The sequence below is a fragment of the Brienomyrus brachyistius genome, chromosome 22, assembly GCF_023856365.1.
Source record: "Brienomyrus brachyistius isolate T26 chromosome 22, BBRACH_0.4, whole genome shotgun sequence".
Taxonomy (NCBI): domain Eukaryota; kingdom Metazoa; phylum Chordata; class Actinopteri; order Osteoglossiformes; family Mormyridae; genus Brienomyrus; species Brienomyrus brachyistius.
The window spans coordinates 15,069,819-15,092,785 of record NC_064554.1 but is presented as its reverse complement, the minus strand read 5'-3'; the positions used below and the strand labels follow the sequence as shown (position 1 = coordinate 15,092,785).

The window sequence follows — 22,967 nt, the reverse complement described above, 5'->3', positions numbered from 1 at the left end:
AAGTGAGCAATGGTATGTCTCTGGGCCTTATGCATCTACAGGAGAGATTGAGGGGAGGGGGGGTATTCTGACTGGATTGCTGCTGATTGTTACTGTCACCGACATCACCGCAATTCCCCTCTGCACAATGGTGGAGAGTTACTGGAATACGTTTCCCGATGTTCCACAAATTTTAGGGCCCCCTGTCATTCAAGGATTCTTTCTCCCCCTTTTCAGTGCCCCTGAATGGAATTATCACCCCTCCACGTGCCTCCCCCTACTGTCTGCGCCCTCCACCTCTCAACCTCTGGCTGCATTGTCAGGGTGTACGTGCGTTTTCAGGGGTGCGAAATAAGGACGCAGAGAAACCAGCGTGTTATTTCTGCAAGTGGTCTGCCTGCGGGCTCGCGTACATCCAGCGGACGCCCGGGAGCTTCCGCTACACCTGTCCGAAACGGCCGTGACACGGCAAGCTTCGGCGTTGAGTCACGCGGTGTAATTAATCTGCTGCAACACTGGGGCTGTCCAATAACTCCATCGTTACTAGAGGTCTTCAGAGGTCCACATGCATGGATTACCTTAGGACGAGTATTTCCTGCCACTCGATCTGAACGCTGGTATTCTAACCATACGTGTTCAATCTTAAGAGGACCATGCACAGGATGGATGAATATCTCCTAGCGCTTGATCGGGACGTTTGTATGTTAGACACGTGCTCATTCGCAGAAGAGCTCGTTGGTACATCTGCCGGAGCTTCTTTAAACATGACGCATTCCATGCTGTACCAGTGGACTTCATTGCAAGTCCAAGAGTAAGAACCGGTTTCTTCATATATTAAGAAGTCAATGTAATGCAAAAATGCAGGAGTAACCAACATGGACACTCAGTGACCACAGGTTGTTTTGGTGAACTCCTTACCCTAGTCTCTGCATTGCTTTATATAAGCATATTTAGTACTGACCACATATCCAGTTTTGCACTGTTATGTGTTGTTATGCACCATCTGTGATGTTATACACTGTCTGTATTGTTTTGCACCGTCTTGTTTTGTTTTGCACCGTCTTGTTTTGCACTGTCTTCTTTTGTTTTGCACCGTCTTGTTTTGCACCATCTTGTTTTGCACCATCTTGTTTTGTTTTGCACCGTCTTGTTTTGCACCGTCTTGTTTTGTTTTGCACCGTCATGTTTTGTTTTGCACCGTCTTGTTTTGTTTTGCACCGTCTTGTTTTGTACCGTCTTGTTTTGCACCGTCATGTTTTGTTTTGCACCGTCTTGTTTTGTTTTGCACCATCTTGTTTTGTTTTGCACTACCTGCATTATTTTGTACTGTCTTCTTTAGTCTTCTGTAACCAAGTGTGGCTGAACCAGGATGCACGGCAATGCACCTTTTGCATATGGCCAATAAAGAATCTTAAGTCACCTTGCCTTGTGTTTCATCGACCAGTCAAGCACTTTTTTAAATGGGACTGAGGTGTTCAGAATTAAGGCCTTCGGGTAGCTGGGCAGGATTCTGATTCGCGGGGTCATCCTCCGGTCACCTGGCTACAATCCTTCCACAACGCTCATATTTACCTACTTTTCACCGCTCTGTCCTGAAATCATAAGTAACCTCATTTTGATTGTTCAGTGGGCGCTGAACCCAGTGCCCCCCTGTGTGGGGATTTGGGAGGTTCTGAAGTAATAATACTAATTAACGAAGGTCACTTGGAAATAGAAAGTGTAATATTTGAGTAATTAAAGTTTTCCACATTTGCTTTACGGCTTAGTGTGTGGGTATAATTAAAGTCGCAGTCAGGTAACAGCGTCATTGGTCTCTCATACAGCCTACGGCAGTGTTTTTCAATCCGGTCCAGGGGAAGCCCCAGACGGTCCACATTTTTTTGCTCCCTCCCAGCACGCAACACACACGAAGGGTTTGGTGTTCATGATCGTTTGGTACAAGGATATTGGGAGCAAAAATGTGGACTGTTCAGGGCTTCCCCTGGACCGGGTTGATAAACACTGGACTATGGTTTCATAACCTTCATCCATCCATTTTCCGCTTTTCCTACTGGGTCGTGGGGGGTCCGGAGCCTATCCCGGAAGCAATGGGCACGAGGCAGGGAACAACCCAGGATGGGGGGGGGGGCCAGCCCACCGCAGGGCACACTCACACACCAGTCACTCATCCACACCTACGGGCAATTTAGCAACTCCAATTAGCCTCAGCATGTTTTTGGACTGTGGGGGGGAACCGGAGTACCCGGAGGAAACCCCACAACGACATGGGGAGAACTTGCAAACTCCACTCACATGTCACCCAGGTGGAGACTCGAACCCGGGTCCCAGAGGTGTGAGGTAACAGTGCTAACCACTGCACCACATAACCTTCATGTGTATCAAAAATTACTCCCTAATATACAAATCCTACAGTTATATTCAAGGAGGCTCCCCAACTCGCCAGATGCTCCAAATTAAGGCAGTTTCCTTTCGGAGCAGTCAGTGGGTCCTACTTGATTATGGAGACGCCTTGTTCTCTCTTCAACTTCTCTGCCTGAACTTAAAAAAGGTTCCAGGGACATTTTATACAAACTGAAATGGACTCAAAAACAGCTCTTACTGATTTGTTTGTGTTACTCTATTTTACGGGCAGACAGTTACCCGAGGAGCTGATCTTTCAAGCAAAGTTCCAGAGTTTTATCAGCTGCAGTGCATAGCGATCCACTGAGCATCTGAACTCGGTGAACAGACCTGCGTCTGACTTGTTCACTTACAGCCCGTCTCATAAAATATCGGCACGTCCGGGATGTACGTGAGGTTGTACCTTGAGGGGAAACAAAAAGTTCCTGAAGTAGCGCTGGGAGAACAAACTGAATTTTGGCCGCAATACAGAATAATTATCTCAGCTTGGACTCAAATACATGATGATACCTTGTCTGACCCTTGTAAATCACTTCAGAGCAAACTGCATAAATATTTTCTTGAAACTGCACACTGACAATAATTTATAACTACTGCTTTCTGTAAATATCAGCACTGACATCCCATCCAGGGTTTTCCCCCTGCCTTGTGCCTCGTGTTGCCTGGGAAAAGTCCACCCTGTTATTCTGACCGGGCTTAGAAGAAAAATGGAGTAAAACAGTTACACCAAAGGTCGTCACCAGGTCCAGCTTCCATCATGGCCACCAACATCTTACCTTCAATACCGTGATGTTCCAGGCGAAACTCTCCATAGCTTTCTGTAGCTTCCGACCTTTCAGTCCTTCCTTGGCCCCGATCTTGTGGAGATCTTCATGGAAGTCCAGCCCTTAAACAGACGCGAAAAGACTAAACATCACCTTGAAGCACAAAGGATACAAAAAAATAATTAAGACATTCCCGTCTGTCAATGCACACCTGTGTTCTGAGCCGACAACTGGGTAGAAAAATTCAATTATGTGTGATAAAAGGGGATGTCCTTCAAGACACCTCTTTTGTTATTTATCCATCCTGCTTTGTGTTTCCTATACCAAAAATATCATCTCCACAGGCCTGGGCAAAAAAAGGCAATAAGATCCCTAAATGAGGTTCTCCAGGCCCCCCCACGCTCTTCTTTATACATTTCCTGGCTGGCTTGCTGAAAGCTCTTTCTATGCATAAGACAGCTTTTTTTCTAACAATAGCAAGCCCCTTAATATTTCCCCCAAGTGCCCCACGGGAGTGCTATTACGGGGGTAAGCTATAAATAGCCTGTGTTATATTGTGTGTGGGGGGAGGTTGGGATGACTACTGGGGCCCAACCGATATGAAAATTTTGCCCCGAATACAGACTAAGGAGCTAAAAATGTGCATAGCCAATGAATATTAATTATAATATAATAGAATCTGCTCAAAATTAGATACCAATACTCTCAATTAGAACTATTATGATTACGTCAGTTTGTCGAACTAAAACAGCAGACACTTACAAGGTCTTAGAATAATGTGAAACAAAAGTTAGCTCCAACCATGAAATCTGACTGGACAAGAGGCGTTCCAATAAGGCGTTCTTATCAGAGCATAACCGTACTCTTGCGTGGACATTTCACATCAGATGCACCGCTCCGTTTTACAGGTCCTGTATATCTGTTAGTCAAATTCAAATGATGCAAAGTAGTTGGGAGCGAGTGAGCTGCATTGCAACAGAATGTTTGTGTTGCTTGGCAACAGTCAACAATCGGCTTGTGGGAATCTTTTTTATTTTTTTGTCGCGGAGGCCTGTAAATGTTTAAACGATCAAGCAAAGTATTATCTGCTGTGGTTTATTAATGTTCCCTTGTAATGCAGCTTGATGAACTGCTGTAAAAAGCAATAACATCCCTAAAGTCAAAGCCTGTGGCCTTGCGCCTGTGACCAGATCATAACCATGAAATCCTGGAGTACAACCACACTCCTTCTCATATGTTATTGCTTAAATAACTTTACCATAAGAAAGCTGGAATGCCTTCGATGTCGAAACAAGCAAGTTCAAAGCACAAATTTAATTACAAATGAAATACATATACACACGAATCACTGTTGGTCCTGAAGTTTTTGAGTGATAAAACGCGTTGGTATTCTTCTGCTTATTTCCACACGTAATTAGGGGGGGCTTTAGTTTGTCACTTATTTGGTACCAGTTTTAGGATTGATTAGGGAGCTTGGTGTACAACTGGGGCCACAAGTTTTAAGAATGACACAAATATTAATTTTTAAATTAGCTTTTTTTAAATGATGTTTTTATGATTGTGATGTGCATATACACTCCGGAATGTTATGATGAGTGATCAGGTGAACTGCAGCTCATTGCAAAGTCCCCGCCAGGAAAATGAACTTAACCATTGTTACCTGCAAGGAAACACGTTCATCACTGCTCTGCACAAAAAGGGCTTCACAGGCAAGGATACTGTAGCTAGTAAGATTTCACCTAAATCATCCATTTATGGGATCATCAAGAACTTCAAGGAGAGAGGTTTAATTGTTGTGAAGTTGGCTTCAGGGCGCCCAAGAAAGTCCAGCCAGCACCAGGACCGTCTCCTAAAGTTGATTCAGCTTTGGGATGGGGGCACCACCAGTGCAGAGCTCGCTCAGGAATGGCGGCAGGCAGGTGTGAGAGCATCTGCATACACAATGAGATGAAGCCTTTTGGAGGATGGCCTGGGGTCAATAAGGGCAGCAAAGAAGCCACGTCTCTCCAAGAAAAACATCAGGGACAGACTGATATTCAGCAAAAGGTGCAGGGATTGGACGGCTGAGGACTGGGGTAAGGTCATTTGCTCTGATGGATCCCCTTTCTGATTGTTTGGGGCATCCAGAAAAACAGGTGGTCCAGAGAAGAAAAGGTGGGTGTTACCATTCTGTCCTGTGTCATGCCAACCGTAAAGCATCCTGAGACCATTCATGTGTGGGGCTGCTTCTCAGCCAAGGGAGTTTTGTCTCACAGTTTTGTCTAAGAACACGGCCATGAATAAAGATTGGAACCAAAACATCCTCTGAGAGCAACTTCTCCCAACCATCCAAGAACAGTTTGCTGATGAACAATGCCTTTTCCAGCAGGATGGAGCACCGTGCCATAAGGCAGAAGTGACAACTAAGTGGCTCAGGGAACAAAGCATCAACATTTTGGGTCCATGGCCAGGAAACTCCCCAGACGTTAATCCCATTGAGAATTTGTGGTTAATCCTCAAGAAGCAGGGGGACAAACAAAATCCCACAAATTCTGACAAACTCCAAGCATTGATTATGCAAGAATGGGCTGCCAGTAGTCAGGATTTAGCCCAGAAGTTGATTGACAGCAGCCAGGGCGAATCGCAGAGGTCTTCAAAAAGAAGGGCCAACACTGCAAATACTGACTCTTTGCATAAACTTAAAGTCATTGTCAATAAAAGCCTTTGACACTTATGAAATGCTTGTAATTATACTTCATTATCCCACAGAAACATCTGACAAAAAGATCTACAAATACTGAAGCAGCAAACTTTGTGAAAACCAATACTTGTGTCATTCTTAAAATTTTGGCCACGACTGTAGTGTATTGACTATTTTGTTTTCTTTTCTGCGGTGTAGGAAAGGTAGTTTGTTTAACCAGAAGTGAGTTTCTGTTTGTTGTTTTGGTGAAATTTACATCCAACGCTAATTGTTCACTGCATGTGGCCTAATGTCTTATGTGTAACCGCAGTAAATAAAACTTACTGCAAAAAGATTTTCCCTTGGTCTTTACCACACGTATTACATCATGGCCCAACCCTGAAATAAACTGTAACAGACTCTAATAATCCCAGGCTAAGAGTGGGTACGTTATAATGCAGGACGCGTAGCTTCTCAGCATCTAACCTAGATAGAGAGCTCCCCTCCAATCTTAAATGCTTAGCGACATCATCGGTGGTTCATCGGCGAGTTCTCCGCCAATGAATCTGTGGAACCTTAACGCCGGCCGACTTTTCCTGAGAGCTGATATATTGGTCGAGCTCTAATGAGTTCAGGTGTAAAGCCAAAAGCACATAGCTGGCACCTTTCCTCTGGGCTTGGCCTGACCTGTTTCTGAAACGGCTACGGTCCATCAGGGGCGATCATGCGGCCCTTGTCCTAGCGCTCAGGGACGTGTGTATTTGGGTCACCAGCCTGAAACGCGCAGATTCTTAAATATTCCAAGCGTCGCTAAACACCTTTCTGACAATAAAGAGTAACGCAGCTTGAAGTAATGACCAGACGGTTCACACACTTATATTTCAACTAACAGAACATTCTCATCTCTGGTTCATTTCTGCTACATTTGGCAGGGACATTTTTCCTTGGCGTCGTCTCTTGTAGCTATTTTGGTGATTCAGATGGAGGATCCAAAAAACAGGAATGACTCATGTTCTGAGCTCTGATAAGGTTACAACGGCAGAAACACCTTAACGAGGACAGGAAGAGCGAAACACCTCATTTAACCTGTTTGGTCCCAGTGCTTCATTTCCACGTTATTGTCTATACCAGAAAGACATAAAAAATGTTGAGTTCGTGTCATAATTTTAGTTATAAGATAAAAAATTCAGTGCCAAGATAGTGAAGATCTTCCAGTAATATGAAGTTTACAACTAGAGGTCTGAACAATGTGTTCTACAACTATCTGCATCACGGGCTCTTAAATAGACCTAGGATTTATGCAGAAGGCTACAGTGTTACTAAATATAAATCATATCTGTCAAGCCGGCCGTAGCGGGTACAGAGGCAGCGGTTGCCAAGTGTCAACTGTGATTCCATAGGGCTGAACGCTCCTCCTCCAACCCCAAACCCGTCCCCTTGACATCAGAGCCAAAAATCGACAACCTGTCCACCATGAAGCCCGTTCCTGCAAACCATCGCCTACTTGTGCCGCATGTACAGCCGTCGGGACTGAGGCCAAATCCGTATCTTGGACGTCCCCCGGGAAACGCATGCCAGACGACCCGACACTCCTCCAGACCGGAACAATGAAAATACGTCCAGGAGCTACGCCTGTGCCTATACCATCGATGACCGATTGGGTCAGGAGAATTAGCAACCTGGAGAGTATTTCTGACCCATCACCACGAAATGAGTCTTAAGTCGCACTGGTAGAATTACACCCACGAGACTCATTTCGTGGTGATGGGTCACATTTATCATTGGTGTTTTTTCTTCTCCTTATACTTTACCAGTGCAGCCCAGTTCTGAGGAAAAGCAAGGTCTAACTCTTCGGATCTCAGGGTTATAGTGGTGAATAATAAAACCGGGATCCAGAACGAGAGATGAGAGTACCAAAAGCACCGGCCTTGCACCAGTGTTCACCTTTTCAACTAAAAATAAGTTACCTGGTTTTATTTTGTACTCCCATCTGATATGATTACTCATTGAGAGCTGATCTGGAACTTATCCACGGTATATACACAATGTACTTTATCAGGCGCTAACACCTAAGGCTAATCGAGGGGATCAATTAAATGTGCCTAGCTATATATATATATTAAAAAAAGAGTCAAATCTGTGATATTTTTCTGGCAACAAAAGGTCTTTAAATTAGAGCCACTGGCTATGCAGGATCCCTGATTGTAACGCAAGGACTTTCGAGATTCTGAGTGAATATTATGATAATGACGAATCAAAGGCAGGTGTGTCGGCCGGCAGAGGTTGAGGTCTTTTGATCCTTCATAGAAAGATGCGTCAACCAAAGGGGAGAGACAACAAAGAGGAAAAAAAAAGATACTGTATTCATTGTCAGCGCTTGCGTAAGCCCCTCACCCACACTGCCGCATCCCTCTGAATCATCTATTCACCGCGGCGCCTTGCCGCACACGCATTTTAAAATGCAGCCTCCCGACACATCGCATGTTAAGGGCGAACATCACGGGAGACCACGATTTGCCTAAAGGGGCATCCGTCGATGCGTTCGTCATACTGAGCGTTTCACCTTTTTCCCGTCACCAAAAAGACGGATTGTTGCAGGGCAGTGAGCAGCATCTTAGCATGTCCTTCCCACTGCACTGTGACAGGCAGGGCGCTCCTAATGCCTACCTCTAGCTATAATAACTTACTCAGTATGCCACCATCCAACCAAGTGGCCTCCAACAGCAAAACAAAATCGGTACTTATTGTTTTCTTCCAACGGAGTAGGAAAAGTTTAAAATTAGCTATTAGTTCTTTGACCTTTCTGGTGCTCGCGGGTTCCTGGAGATCTGCTCATCTCTCGGTTGGCTTTTGGCTGTCATTCCGCATCGCTAAGTGAGTCCCGCAATATGACGCACCAACAGGGATGCGAACGCGTCTGTTTCCAGGCAAGGGGAAACAAATCGAGAGAGAAACGAATAAAACCGAGGAGACGCATGATGGAAACGGCTCAACGAGTCACTGAAGCAGCGAGTCCTCATTCATATATGCAAGGCTTGATCCCTGATTCAGTGGCATTTTGCCTTAAGCTGGAACCCAGTTAAAAAATGTATTATAATTCAAGGTCTCAGGCTAATATGTTTTTTCAGTCCTTATGCTCAAAATAAAAGTAGATTAGTGGATGGAGAAGTGGATGACATGGTGTCCGGGGTTTGGCAGGCTGCCCAAAGCACTGGGGGAAAAGCTGTCACCAAACGTCCATTAACGCGACTTTAAAACAAGAGGAAATGAGCCCAAAGGTTTGAGTCTGTTTTGTAATGAGTCTTGGGCGCCCCCTCCCCTCACCCCGAGACCTCCGAGTCTCCCGATTCGGATTTTGACCACATCTGTCAGGATTGGCTGCACAGCTGCCCCTCTCGTCGCCTCACAGCTGTTGGAGGCGGGTGTGTCAGTGCGTGTGAGGAGCCGGGTTTCTTCAGAAACCCCTCAAAGGACAAACCAATTGGTCCAAAAAACTGAAAATAACAACAAGCAGAAGATACCATAGAAAAATGGATATATTCTTCAGAGCATCTATCAGTTCCCCTTTTCTGGTAGCTGAAAATCATATTCCCACCTCTGCCTCCCCTGCATTAAACTTAGAATTGTGACTAAGCAATCAAAAGTCACTGAGTACAAAGTCTTGCAAGTTTACCCCTCATCTATAAAGTCCAGATACATCTTTTTATGCATAATTCATGCTATTCTTAATCATCAACTTCTAATAGTTTCATACTCGCACAGAATTTGTACTTCACAGTAGACGTAGACGTCCAAGAGGCCAATGTCTCATTGTATGACATGAAACTCTGGGCTTTGAAGCTCTAAATCACCCCGTCTTCCAAAAACGAAGAAAGGCTGCGGCTTTTCAGCAAAGCATCGCGAATATCTGTGGCATCTGAAGGGAAGCATCCACAAAATAAGGTGGGCGGGGGGGTCTCAAGGCTTCCTCCCTTGTTCTTTTTTCAACCTGATGTTCTAAAGCTGCTCACATCTAGGATTCCACGGTCCGACTCTTACAGAAGCTATACTGAATACTCCGTATGGCATGTGGACAACTTCAGGAGACCTGCCTCCATGTTATGGACGACCTCATTTGAAGAAAACCTTCCTTTTTGATCCCGTTAAAAATGGTATTTGACCACGGCCCAACTGGCCACCTTATTGGAAAACCGGAGATCTGACTCACAACGTCCTGGGTCACGACACTGACTCACAAACTATGAAGCCCAGCTCCGGGGCCGTAAAAACGTTCCAGACGCAGCAGGGAATGGCTGTGTCAGGCGCCCCCCTGAGGCCGTTCTCTAACACTGCATGTGACTGAACAGCCCTGTGGTGCAACACCACTCACCAAGTGTGAGCGTGCCCCAAGCCCCCTTTGTCCGATTCAGCCACCTGGCATGCCTGGTCATTTACCCAATTAACAGGCAACAAACAGCCGTGGAAAGATGGGGGGAAGGTTGTTTCCTGTGATCTACATTCTACATCCCAGGGCAATGAAGTGGAGGTAAACTGCTATGACGTATCTGTTATGTCTCTTAAATGATGACTGATAATGCAGATGATCCATGGTGGCTGAGCTGTAGGACTGACAGCATCTATGGCTCCGTGAGCAACTATGCAAGCCGGAAAGACACAGAAATCCTACATATGCTTGGGATTTGTCTCGGGGGGGTGGGGGTGGTGGTATGTTCTTAAGCATCCTCTCTCCAGAACTCTCTGATGGTCTGATTCCCTGGCGGGAAGAGGCTCTGACCCGAGACATCAGTTCTACGTGTGAAGCACACGCTTCCTGGTCACATCTTGACCTCCACCCCCCCCCCCCCCCCCCCCCCCCCCCCACCGAGCCTGTACTGATGGCAGTTTCTCACGACGATGATCCCGCTCAGGGACCACACATGCAAACAAGCTCCCCGGCAACTGCTGGCTATCCGAGGGCAGAAGACTATGACAACAACGGCATGACCCAAACGGACATTCGCATCCCTCTGCAAAGTGTGCCTACCAAGGTGATTCTGTGGAAACCTCAGGGAATAGTGAACCAAAGGACTAAGTGAACTGGAACACAATCGGTGACCCTCCAGAGTTGTCCCACAGATTACATGTCATTCGATTACTGCTCCACAGTGGGGTGGCCAACGCTAAATTTCAGCAGCCTTTGAGAAATCTGTATTCTTCGTTTAACTGGACTCGTTTATTAAAGCTGAAAATCTTTCTAGAGCATTTGCCACTAATGCTTCTAAATTTCAGCATCCATCCATCCATCCATCCTTTCCTTCCTTCCATCTATCCATCACTCTTGCCCTTTGGGGTCATCTTACACGGTCTGCAAGCATCTCTTACCGGCCCGCTGGGCTTGCATCAGCTTAGCGTAGACCACGTCGGCAGATTCGATCAATGTCCGACTTGTCTGGATCATCTGCATGGAACAGAACAAAAGCAGGGGTCGGGGGGGTTAGACGAAAGGCCCCTTCCTACGTCCAAACAGCCGTTTGCTCCAAGGTCCTTCAAAGATCATTGAGGGCAAAGGGGACAACGGCCCATGAAAACAAAACCCATAAACAAAGGTTGTTTGTGGTCAAAACAAAATGCAACTTTAACAAGGACAAAGAGAGTGTCTGTGAACGGACAAACGTATCCGTGGCAAAATGTTTTCACTGAAGAAAAGCGACACAGGTTACATTGTAAATACCATACCTGTGGTAAAATTTGCCTTTTGGTCAATAGATCTTTCAGAATTCGCCAGTGTTCAACCCATGTAAGAGAGCGATTATTACTGATTTTCTGTTAAGCTTCAGTATTTATTTAAAAACAACAAATATGGTAGAAATACCTTCATTTATGTATATTTTCTTCTGGAAAACAAGCATATGCTTGATGTGATAAACCGCAAACAAAATCCTAACCTGAACATGGAGAGTCGTGAATAACCCTGCTTATGCCAGTCAAAGACACTGCAAGGGGCAGAGTGTGTATCAGGGTTAAATATAGTGGAGCAGAGTTACGTTTATACAGACACAGACAGTCGCACGCACACTGGCATAGAGAGCTGTCACGATGAGCTCATTTCTGGCAGAGAAGGGGAGGTTCGAATCCCTGTCTGCTCCTCCTGCTCGTAGAGGAAGCGGCGTTGGTGGTCTTCTGAATGAACTGCTAGCCCCTGTTAGCCCCTCGACGGGAAATCCGCTATCTGGCTGCCAGGCTCGGCAGCCGCCGTAAATCAGAGAACGTTAAACTGTTTCACGGGTGGGGAGGATCTTATCGAGCGTTCACTAGGCTACCTGACTCCGTGCCTCTGGTTCTCCAGCCGCCTGCGTGTTATTGCAAAATAACTCTGGCTCTCATAACTACTTATCCAGTGCAGGACTGTGTGGGGGGGGGAGAGACCTGGAGTTGATCCAAGGAGACACAGGGCAGCCCATGGCGCAAAATGCACTCGCACGCACCACAGACAAAGGAACCATGTGGACCAGAGTGTCCTAGGAGAACCCACACATGGAGAGAATGCACATTCCACACACAGAAACCTCAACCCTGGACATGTGGGCATACACTCCAAGCCACAACCAAACTGAACCAAATTCAGTTAATAATAAGAAGCTCATTAAAGCCCAGTATAACAAATATACATATACAAATATGAACATGTTTCAGGGCATGAGAACAGACTGTATGGTTTCACAGATTTTCCGTGATATATACATATATTAGTCATAGACTAGAAATAGTTACATAACATTAGTCTACTATACTGTACTGTAGGTTTCCAGTGTTGTGAATCCTTTCAGAACAGTGCAAAAAAAAGTATCCTAGTGTATTATGAGTGGAGCTGCTTAGTTATATTGTGGAAAGCGTGTTGGGCTCATGTGTTATGGCAGAAGAATGCTTTTTGTCCGCTGTGAGTAAGTTCTGCACGTCACTTGGGTTTGCGGGAGGTGGGGTCGACAGTGGCCCTCATTAAAAAGTCGGAAAATTAAAAAGCATAGAAGGCAAAGTAAGTGGGGCTCTTGGCGTACCATGTCGTAGGCATTGAGGACCTTGCGAAGCAGCTCCGGAATCGGCCCGTGGGCCTCCATGGATGGGTAGGGCCCGCTGAGGTCCACGGACACCTGGAGGACGCGCTCGCTGTTCAGCAGCCAGCTGGAGACCGTCAGGATGCACTGCTTCATGTTGGCCGCTGGAGTCAGCCCACAGAGCTCCTTGAAGGACACCATGGCATTCTGAGGGGGGAAAAAAACAAGGTGGGCGGAGTCAAATGTACGTTGGAAAGCGTCGCTAACATCTCACAGCTCCCACAGTCTGACAAAGAGACACAAACAATGGGATTGTATATCCTTTGCGGGAAAGAATCCTTTCAGGAGAAGAACACGAGATGCATTTGTTAGAACGCGGCGGTGCGTGGCGGGAACAGGCACCTCTGTGTTTACGTGACGCCGGTGCCAGGCAGGCAAACACAAACATCCCCAAAGAGACGCCTGCAGCGTCGGCACCACCTACAGCTCTCCTGCCGTCGCCAGCATTCCGACGCAAATCGCAAATCCCTTCTCTAAAAGCCGGCATGGGAGTAAAGATTAAGCCTCTGCTACCCCCACCCTGCCCCAGTGTTTGGTGCTGGCCTCTACCTTGATGAGGAAGAGTAACAAAGAACAGAAGGGGGCCACAGAGTGGGGGTGGGAGCAGGCATGCCCAGGACTACCCGACTCCACGGCGTGGGAAAGCAGGCCACCCCCTCCCTGCTCGGAGAAGAAGGCCCCATTATTAATGTCGGAAGCGTCCGGGTCTCCGGCCTCAGCCAAACAAAAGAGATCCGGCAGCCTGAGAGACGAGCGAGAAATGTAGAGGGGACTGAGCCTCTAACAATCCATCAAGTTTTATTTGATGTGGGACATTTTTACAAGCCAGCTGACACAAAGCGCTCGCATATAAGTACGCTTAAGAGTACATTTTCTTTGGGAACCCAAACGTGAAAGAAATTTTTAAATAAAAACTTGATGTATTCCCTGGCCTTCTTGCCCTTCGGAAAAGGTGAGTGAATGGAGGTTCCATCATCCTCCTGAGCACTGACACCCCGAACCTCCCCAGGATAATGCAGGAAAACCTGGCTGTCTTGCTGACGAAGAAGACCGGTGTCTCCCTTGGTGAGGAATCTTGGTTGAGCCACCGACCTTGCCCCCCTCCAGCTTCTTAAATATCCATGGTAATGCGCAGCAGACGGACCTAAACGTGGCACTGCTGTTTTTAATTACCAAAAAAAAAAATGCACGCCTGTTTTTGTTTTCCACCCCACAGAGCTCTGTTGCAGCTGAAGTGACAGAATGTCTGATCCTGGGGGGGGGGGGGGGGGGGGGGGGGCGCCGAAAATTCCACACTGGCTGAATTCCTTGAGCCACATTCCAGGAGTTTTCCAAGGCTTTATACTTCTGTACATTTACTTTGTCTTACGGTTTCCAGAGAAGACATCCACGCTCTATTTAGGCGTTTCTCCACACATCTTTGACACTTTAGGGTCTACATGTTGGCTGAGGTGACAGTCATTGAAGATGGTCTGTCTCTCGCTACTGGAGGTACCATCCCAGGCACCAAAAAGCCTCAATCTCCAAGCTCATGGAATTCCACCAACCAAAGAACTTTCTAACCCAACCCTAAATCCACAGGCCTACTTTTAAACAGCTTCCTTTTATTTATCCGAGGTTTGTCTTTTGCTTTTCCTGAGAAAGATTTCGATTTTATTAGACAGGGCCCCGCATAACTGCTGCAGAGATGCTCATAGACCACCAGCTCCTTGCTATGGTCTTCTCATCCCTCGCCTCCTCTCCCCCCTTGTTTTTGAGCTCAGCCACTAGGCTGAAGGAATGCATGACACTGCAGATCACACAAAATGACGCGGGACGTCCACCGTGTCACATTTTATCGATTTTCCCAGCTCTTGAGGTCGCCCAGATCTGTATGAAATCGAAGGTAAACCTCAGTGACACATCTCAGCTGTGTCACTGTCACCTGTGTCCAGTTTTTTTATTACAGGAAGTTTTCATTCATTTTCTGTTAGTAACAACAAAGTGGTTCTTCTTACGCACTTAAACCTATATAGTCCAAACCAGTGCTACTCAAATAAAATTTGCAGCAGAAAAGCTTTCAAGGATAACAAGCTTACTGCCAATACAGCTCATTTACCCATTATAAAAATCACTGATGTCTCTTGCTACATTATCACTAAAGCACAGCCAATGAAAAACAGATTCTGTTAGAAGTCACAGCTGACAACTGACACCGCGTACAGACGTAGCTTCTGGGCGTTTGATAAAGTGTGTTCATTGTAACATTTTTCGCTCAGAATGTTTTTGATCAGTGCCTGGAGAGACCTTTTTTTTTTTAATATCACGCAGAAGGCTGGGCGGTGAAACTGGAGCGAAACCGAGGCATAGAACAGCTGCTTTAGCAAAAACCAAAATGCTAACGTGACCCCATTTAACGAAATGTAAACCACACACCTCCAGCTAGCAAGGCCAAAATTAGAATGCATCACCGGACGCTTTACAAGAAAAAATAAAAAATCAAAGGGTAGTTAGATAATCAGGCCTAGTTTGGTTTTAAACATAACAACAAGCGTTGCTCACATTAGTAGTGAAAGAACCTAGACCTGTACCATACAGTACTTTCATAAAATACCTGAATTATTAATCCTTCATCATTCATCCTTCCATCCATCACATCTTCCAGCTGCTTATCCAGTACATTGTTTACTGGATTACCTCTGATAATTATTATCATCTATAAATCCTTACATAATGCCACATCCTCTAATCAATGTCAACACCCCATTTTGTACCCCATTCGTACGACGTGCAGATGCCCTGTAGACACGGTTCAGTGCAATTTTTAAAAAGGAAACGCACCACTTCACGCCAACATACTGAAGAGAGGTATTGATTATTTGTTGTGGATAAGTAGCCTCTGCTTGCTGTCAGTGCAGCATGGCCCCACACCCACGCAGATGCGGCACGGAAACAGCAGCCGAGCCGAGCCGAGCCCACTTACGGCACAGAGCACGACATTGAACGTTAATGTTATGAAACATTCATTTCTTCAGAGGTTTTGTTGAAAAATCCTTCTAGCCTGAAGCTATAAAATATTCTGAAATGTATCCATTATTTATCCAATACAGGAAATAATGAAATAATTCCATGCCAGAGAAGAGGATCAAAAAGAAATATATACTGAGCCATGAAATGTACAGTGGAGAACAACAAGATCGATGGGACAGATGGTGGCCTGCACCATGACCATTAATAAATATAATCGTAACAATTCATCCATCTTCAAACTGCTAGACAGGGTTACAGGAAACTCAGAGCCTATGATAGGCAGCAGTGAGCACAGGACAGGCGCACCCCCCAAAGGGGTGCCGGTCGATTGTACAGCACAAACTCACAAGCAGTATGGGCAATTTAGAGATGCCAAAATGGCGTAACCGCATGTTTCTCAATAGTACAGAAGGACACTTTAGAGGAGAGCATGCAAACTCAACACAAACGGAGCAGCTGTGAGAGTCAAACTCCCAACTGTAGAGCTGTCAGGCAACAGTGCTGTACACTGCAATACAGTGATAGCCCTGAAAAAAGGAACGGACCTCTCATTTGCTATCTGTAATACAGGCATAAAGGTGCTGATACAGATAGCGACCACTTCAAAAAGTCAATAATTATATGACGTCAATTTGTATAATTTCGTATTCTTTTAATTGATGTTAATTTAATGCAATCAGTGACTTGGAAAAACAGACACGATTCCAAATTTGGATGTTTCGTTTCTGCCTAGAATTCAGAAAAGCCATAAGCGCCAGTTATATAAATTAGCAACTAATAAAACGACAATTTCTTACAATAAAGGGTAAGCAATCAAGTACTGGGAATTAATAACTCACAATAAAACTCACATACCCCAAATGATACAACCAACACCACCAACAAAGAACCAAAAACATACCTGAACGTTTTCTCTAAGATCGGTAGCTTCCCTCAGAGGCTGTGTAGAAGCTCTGAAGAGCTCATCCACTACCTTGATGCCCGTGGACTTGGTGGACGTGTATTCCCTGGCCTTCTTGCTCTTTCGCACTGAAAGCCCCTTCTTGTGGCCTTTGCCCCCACCCCTGCGGTTGGTGATAGCAATGTGCACAAACAGCAGAGTGTTGGGAAGGAATTCCCCCGTCAAGGACTGCAAGGGAACATGGCGATACCCGGGCTGCAGACACTCGAAGGGTATGGTGTACTGGCCGATGAACTCGTCCCCGATGTACTCATCATCGAGCACCACAAAGCGCAGCACAGCCAGCTCGGGAAGGTTGATCTGGAACTGAAAGCTCTCATCAAAGATGGGGTTGTCCCCATTTTTCGAGATAGTCTTAGTCCTCTGCTCGGCACAGTCTGCGGGAATTCCGTGTATCTCCACATAGATGTAGGGCTCTACCACATCTCCTTTGGCGGCTGACCCGCGTGGTTTGGGCAGATTTTGGCCACTGATGACCTTGATGTGCAGTAACTGAGCAGACACACCTGGCAGCGAGTCCCTAGCATTCGCGCTAAAATACGATACTTCTTCTCTCATGATGGCTGGACGTAACACATAACCACAGTTTCCATTTTGCCTGAACCAGCCCTGGTTGAGGTCCATCATCAGACCTGGTGTCTGGTAGTTCATGGCTACAATCTGACATCCACACTTCCAGAAGTCCTGAGGGTTCATGTTACTAGCATCAATTCTCATGGGGGTTGGGTACACCCTTGAAAGGAACCTCTTGTTGTAACAAACAAAATCTTCTGGGAATTCATTGGCAAACCTGTTGGCAATGACTTCATTGAAAGAGCATATCTCCCAATATTTCTGGTCTCTCTTTGAAGTTTCAAAGTCCCTGAACTGCACAGATTTACACAAGGACACCAGATCGGAAAGATCCTTGCAGAGCTTCAGCCTTTTGATGCCCACCCCATTGATGTGATAATTCTCATCTGACCCAACTCTCCTGCACATCTCCATTCCTTCTTCCTCATCTGTCACTTCCCCCTCTGAATCTGGATAGTTAGATGGCAAACGCTTCCCCTTAAGAAGGATTTTCCCCTTAAGTTTCTCAGGAGAGGGCAAGTAATGCTCATCTGCCTTAGGGGGCTCCATGTATAGCTTATCCCCTAAGATCTTCTTCATGTGTTGTGCCATAACCTTTTGCTGGAGTAGAGAGCAGTGGGTTACCAGGCAGAGAATCAAGGGGTACTCAGAGCTCTCAAAGGCAAACTGATTGATGACATCTAAGATTTTGGAAAAAGCTAACTGGGAGGCTACTGAGCTCCCAACATATACAAGAGGTTCATTGTCAGGACCATCCCAGACTACAACCTCCAGACTCCGGCAGCCCATCTTAAGGGCCCGGATATAATTACCGATGTCCGAGGATCCCCAGAAGTGGTCCTCAAGTAGAGAAGCATTGTGTGACGAATTAATATAGTAGTGTGACAATGGCTGCGTCATGTCCTGACAGACCTGTTTGTGCTGGGGGTCGAATATGTGGCACTCAGATGAAAGGAGGTAATGTGTGAAGCCATCAATGGAAAGATATCCTCGTTCTCTGCCCTCTGTTGACGGCTCGTACTTCTGGACTATATTTCTACACATCTCTTCGGAGACCCCCTCCACCCCTTGTTCTACTTCAACGAACAGCATTAGGTCCTTGCAATCTAGGTACTCCTTATTGCTAGAGAACTGCACCAGAAGAAAGAATATCTCTGGCCGTGTGCACAACTCACAGTAGGCCTCTGTAAATATTTCTACATTTATTTTCTCCCCATACTGGTCTTTAGCTTTTTGTAGCTCTTTAAACTTCAGCTCTATCCGAGAAGCCTTCATTCCAGGGTTCAGTCCCTTGATGATCTGGGTGGCTCTGAAGACGTCAATCTGGCCCTCCTTTGCTACGTCGGCCAACTCGAACACTGATCCGATCCAGGACGTTCTCAAGCTGGGCTGACTGGGCTCGATAACGCCCACCGTGTGCCTGCCGTAGGAGACGAGATACCGAAGGCCCATAACCCAGGTGCTGACCACGTCGGCTGTACTGGCCACCAGGTCTAATGACTCATAATTTTCCCCATAGATAATGGAGAACGCGCACTCCTCAGGGAACTGCTCAGACAGTCCATTGCTGCGCAGAACTGGGGTCTTCTTTCCTAGCCGCACCTCTTTGATACTCTTGATCTCCAGTTTGGCCTTCTCCGAGTCCTTCTTAGAGGGCTCCCACCGAAGCCAGTGCATATCCGAATCCAGCAGGAAGTACCGGTTGTACATGCGGGAGTTGGAGCGCACTTTCTTCATCTCGCAGCCCTCCATCATGAAGGATATGCAAGCAGCAGTGCTGTTGATCTTGCGATCGTTGGGCATGGAACTGAAGGACACAGTCTTCTTGCGCACCTGCTTCTGCTTGGAACCATCCTACAGGGGAGGGAAAAAAAACGTGCCGTTATTACTGATAAAGCAGATCCACAGCCAGATACGAGAACAGATTACATATATCTGCTTGTTTGGTGCAGGGTCATGGTGAACCTTAAGACTATCCCAGGATGCACCGTGCATAAAGTAGGGGACTCCCTGGGTAGGATTAGGGTGACCATCTAATCCATGTCAGCTAGGACAGGGTGTCTCTTTGGCTGGATGAGTCTTTCATTCAAGGAAACAAACCAGTAATAAAGAAGAACTGAACTAATTAGCCGAGCACAGGAGCCTTTCAGTTTTAAAGTAGTCTGTAAAACCCGAAGTAGCTCATAGTGTCTCCCTGACATGGCTTAGGTGATCACCCTAGATAGGACACCAGTCCAGCACGGGGCAGAGTTACACACATTATAAGCAATTTAGAGCAGTGTTTCCCAACCCATTCCACGGGGACCTGCAGACAGACCACGTTTTGGTCCCTTTCAGCTCTCTGTACCAGGAGTTTGGTGTTCTTGGGAGCTGGGAGCTGGCAAAAATGTAGGGCTGCCTGGGCGTCCCCGAGGACCGGGTTGGGAAACACAGATTTAGACAGCAGTTGTGAGACTGCAGCACCCAGAGGTTACCTGTGCAAACATAAAAGAGAGCTAAGCACAGGATTCGAAACACCAACCCTGGAGCCACGAGGTCAAATCGCTACCCACTCCTCTGCTGAGCCAACTACACATGTCGACAATAAAATGATTTGCCTTGATGTCAGAATTTAGTATTCAGCATTCATAAATACATCTCTGGAAAAAAAAATAGAGCCCACTTTATATTAAATGAAGTGCATTTTTAAGTCCTGGTTTAATCCTGGTTCTGCTGGCAGAAGGCTACACTGCACAGCAGGCTGCTTCCAGGCTCAATGTTCCTAAGACAGCAGTACAGAAGAATAAGGTGAAGCTGGAGACACTGGGAATGACCAAAAAACCAGCCAGGAGCGGAAGTAACTTCCTAATGCCAGAGAAGTCAGGCAGTGCCTCATAAATCAGAGGAAGACCTCAAATGACCTTCAAAAACAATGGGAAACATTACATAGTGTGAAGTGCACTGATAGGACAGGTCGTATCAGGCTCCTAGAATCAGGACTGAAGTCCCATAAAACAAGGAAGAGGCCCTTAATAATGAGAAGCAGGAAAGAGTCAGGCTGCAGTTCACAAAAAAATTATGTATATTGCACACAGGCGCATGCCCATAAACTGAGAAATGTGTGAAACTGAAAATTTTGGTCTCTTAATTTTTTCCAGGGCTGTATCTTTGAATGTCACACATTGCAGATGCCCTAATTTCCCTGCAGAGTTCAATAAGGTACCATCTCATCTCATTAAATCTATCATAAAAAAACACTTTTTTTTCCACTAGTACTGCAGCATTTGTACAGCAGGTCGTCCTACTGAGGCAGTGACTCTCTCTTTGCCGCACAATAGAGGAACAGCATAAACACCGAAGAATATTTTAAGAGTCTGCAGGGGGAGGCCACCAATCACAGCACTTGTGGCTGGTTTTGACTTCCTGTGCACAGTTTCATAGCTCTCAGTTGCTGGAGGTGTAAGAAACAGCTGTTAAAGCACTGTGGTTCCCCACCCACTTTTATCCCCGGTGGTCCCCTGAGAAAAGAGATTAAAGAATTGGGTGGGAGGGGCTACATGCACTCATGTGGAGCACAGAGGGGAAGGTGTTGGAATACTAAAAATCATCACGTAGTGAAAATGTTCACATATAGTCGAAGAACGAGGCCCACAAAACCTGCAAGAAATAAAATAAGTAGCTTCTTCATGTTTCAGTTTAAAGGTCACAGCAATTAGGCGGCTTTTCCACTGCACCAGGCACCAGGTTCTTCTCGGTACCTTCCTTTTTCCACTGACTTCCGGTGGAGCACCAGTACCAAAGGTTCCAGTACCTAAGTACCAAACCAACTGGGGTACTTTTTTGATACTTCTGGGTGGGGGTTGGAACACTTTCTGTGTCGACTGTTTATGCAAATAGCCTGTCGCTGAAACAAGGAACAACTGCTGTCTTTAAAAAAAATTGCGAACTCAGAAAAGAAATGAACAAATGGACAAATGAAGAGACCCAAGCTTAAATTGTGATCTGGTTAGAACTGCACAAGATCAACTGTCCACAAGTTCTTGTGCACAAGAACTGAAGAAGATCAGGATGACATGAAAAGAAATAAAGAATTTTGTATAACAGACTAGAACAGCATGGAATTTTTCAAATATCGCAATGGGATTTTGTTTTAATACCATAAATTCTGGGGTATTTATAAAGCAAAAAAGTTATTCACAAACCAGTCAAGGAGCAAGGACAAAAACTATTCTGGTTGTCTCAGAGAATGCATGCAGCGCTCATGACTTTACACAGACACTCCTCGGTTTACGATGGTCCATGTTACGAAATTTCGTAATAGACGATGGGAAAATGTTTTTCCACTTTCAGTACATTATTCAATAAATTACATGAGATATTCAACATTTTATTATAAAGTAGACTTTGTGTTAATGATTTGCCCCAACTGTAGGCTAATGTAAGTGTTCTAAGCATGTTTAAGGTAGGCTAGGCTAGGCCATGCTTGTGAGGTTAGGTTTACTGTATTAAAATGCATTTTCATCTTACAATAGGTTTATCAAAATGCAACCCCAGCGCAATCTGCGGGGAGACTGTACTAGAATCTTGTTCTAGTATCTTGGAAAGGAATAATCATTAAAATTGCTAAATTTGCTCAGTTTTTGTTTGAGTGAAACTTAGACGCCCTGCACTATAATGGCCATACAGAACTGAAGGTAAGAAGATCTTAATCTTAATCTAGCTGACTAGACATATAAGAATTGCATGTGCATAACATGCAATATTGGTAAGAATATCACACATTGTCCAGCCCTATAACATACTACAATCATTTTCCGAATTCAGTACCAAATACCCCACCTGCCGCTGTGATGTCATTCAGCACCGGGACCGATTTTCATGCAAGTGCAACACCAGCACCTTGAAGTACTGAACATTTGGTACTTTCTTGAAGTACCAAAAGTACAGAAACTGGTGTGCTTGGCACCTCCAACAAAACAAACTGATATGAGGTCAGCACTCTGCGGTTAGCATTTAACCCAAATGTCTGTCATTCTGTTGATGCAGACTTTCAGGGAAACTGCTGTCCCAAGCAAAAAACAAACGATTTCTCATCCACCCCCACTGATCATGTCTGCCTTCTCTAGAGGTTATACACGTTGTATATATATATCAATTGAATTGTATGTGACAATTGACTAGCCTTGTTGCAACTTTGTATCTGCTGTAAAAATTTCCTGTATGTTTGAACATGCTTAGCCAACTGGATCCTTATTCTGATTTACTTACATCTACATGCACAAGAACCATTTTTAGCAGGTGTTACCTCTGAAGTCACCTTTCAGCCGTAGATCTAGTGAAATATTTCTAACTGATCCATGCAAGATTTCTGACACTAACAATCAAATCACAAAACTGTCCCCGCTCATTTTTCACGACTTTATTTACACGGCTAAAGATAGAACAACACCCATCCATTTTCTGAAACGACTTGTCCTATTTCAGGGGGGTCTAGAGACTATGGGCACAAGGCAGGAAACAGCCCAGAACGGGGTGCCAACCCATCACAGGGC

General features: G+C 45.6%; 1 protein-coding gene across 1 annotated transcript in view; it reads right to left on the bottom strand.

The window, feature by feature from the left end:
- The window catches only part of plcl5 (phospholipase C like 5), a 52,313-nt gene that overhangs the window by 1,332 nt on the left and 28,014 nt on the right, over positions 1-22,967 (bottom strand). The window contains exons 2-5 of the mRNA XM_048991971.1: positions 16,804-19,290; positions 12,837-13,040; positions 11,164-11,239; positions 3,156-3,265 (exon numbers count right to left, since the gene is read on the bottom strand). Of these exons, the coding sequence (XP_048847928.1) occupies positions 3,156-3,265; positions 11,164-11,239; positions 12,837-13,040; positions 16,804-19,290 (2,877 nt within the window). The remainder of the gene's footprint in view (positions 1-3,155; positions 3,266-11,163; positions 11,240-12,836; positions 13,041-16,803; positions 19,291-22,967) is intronic.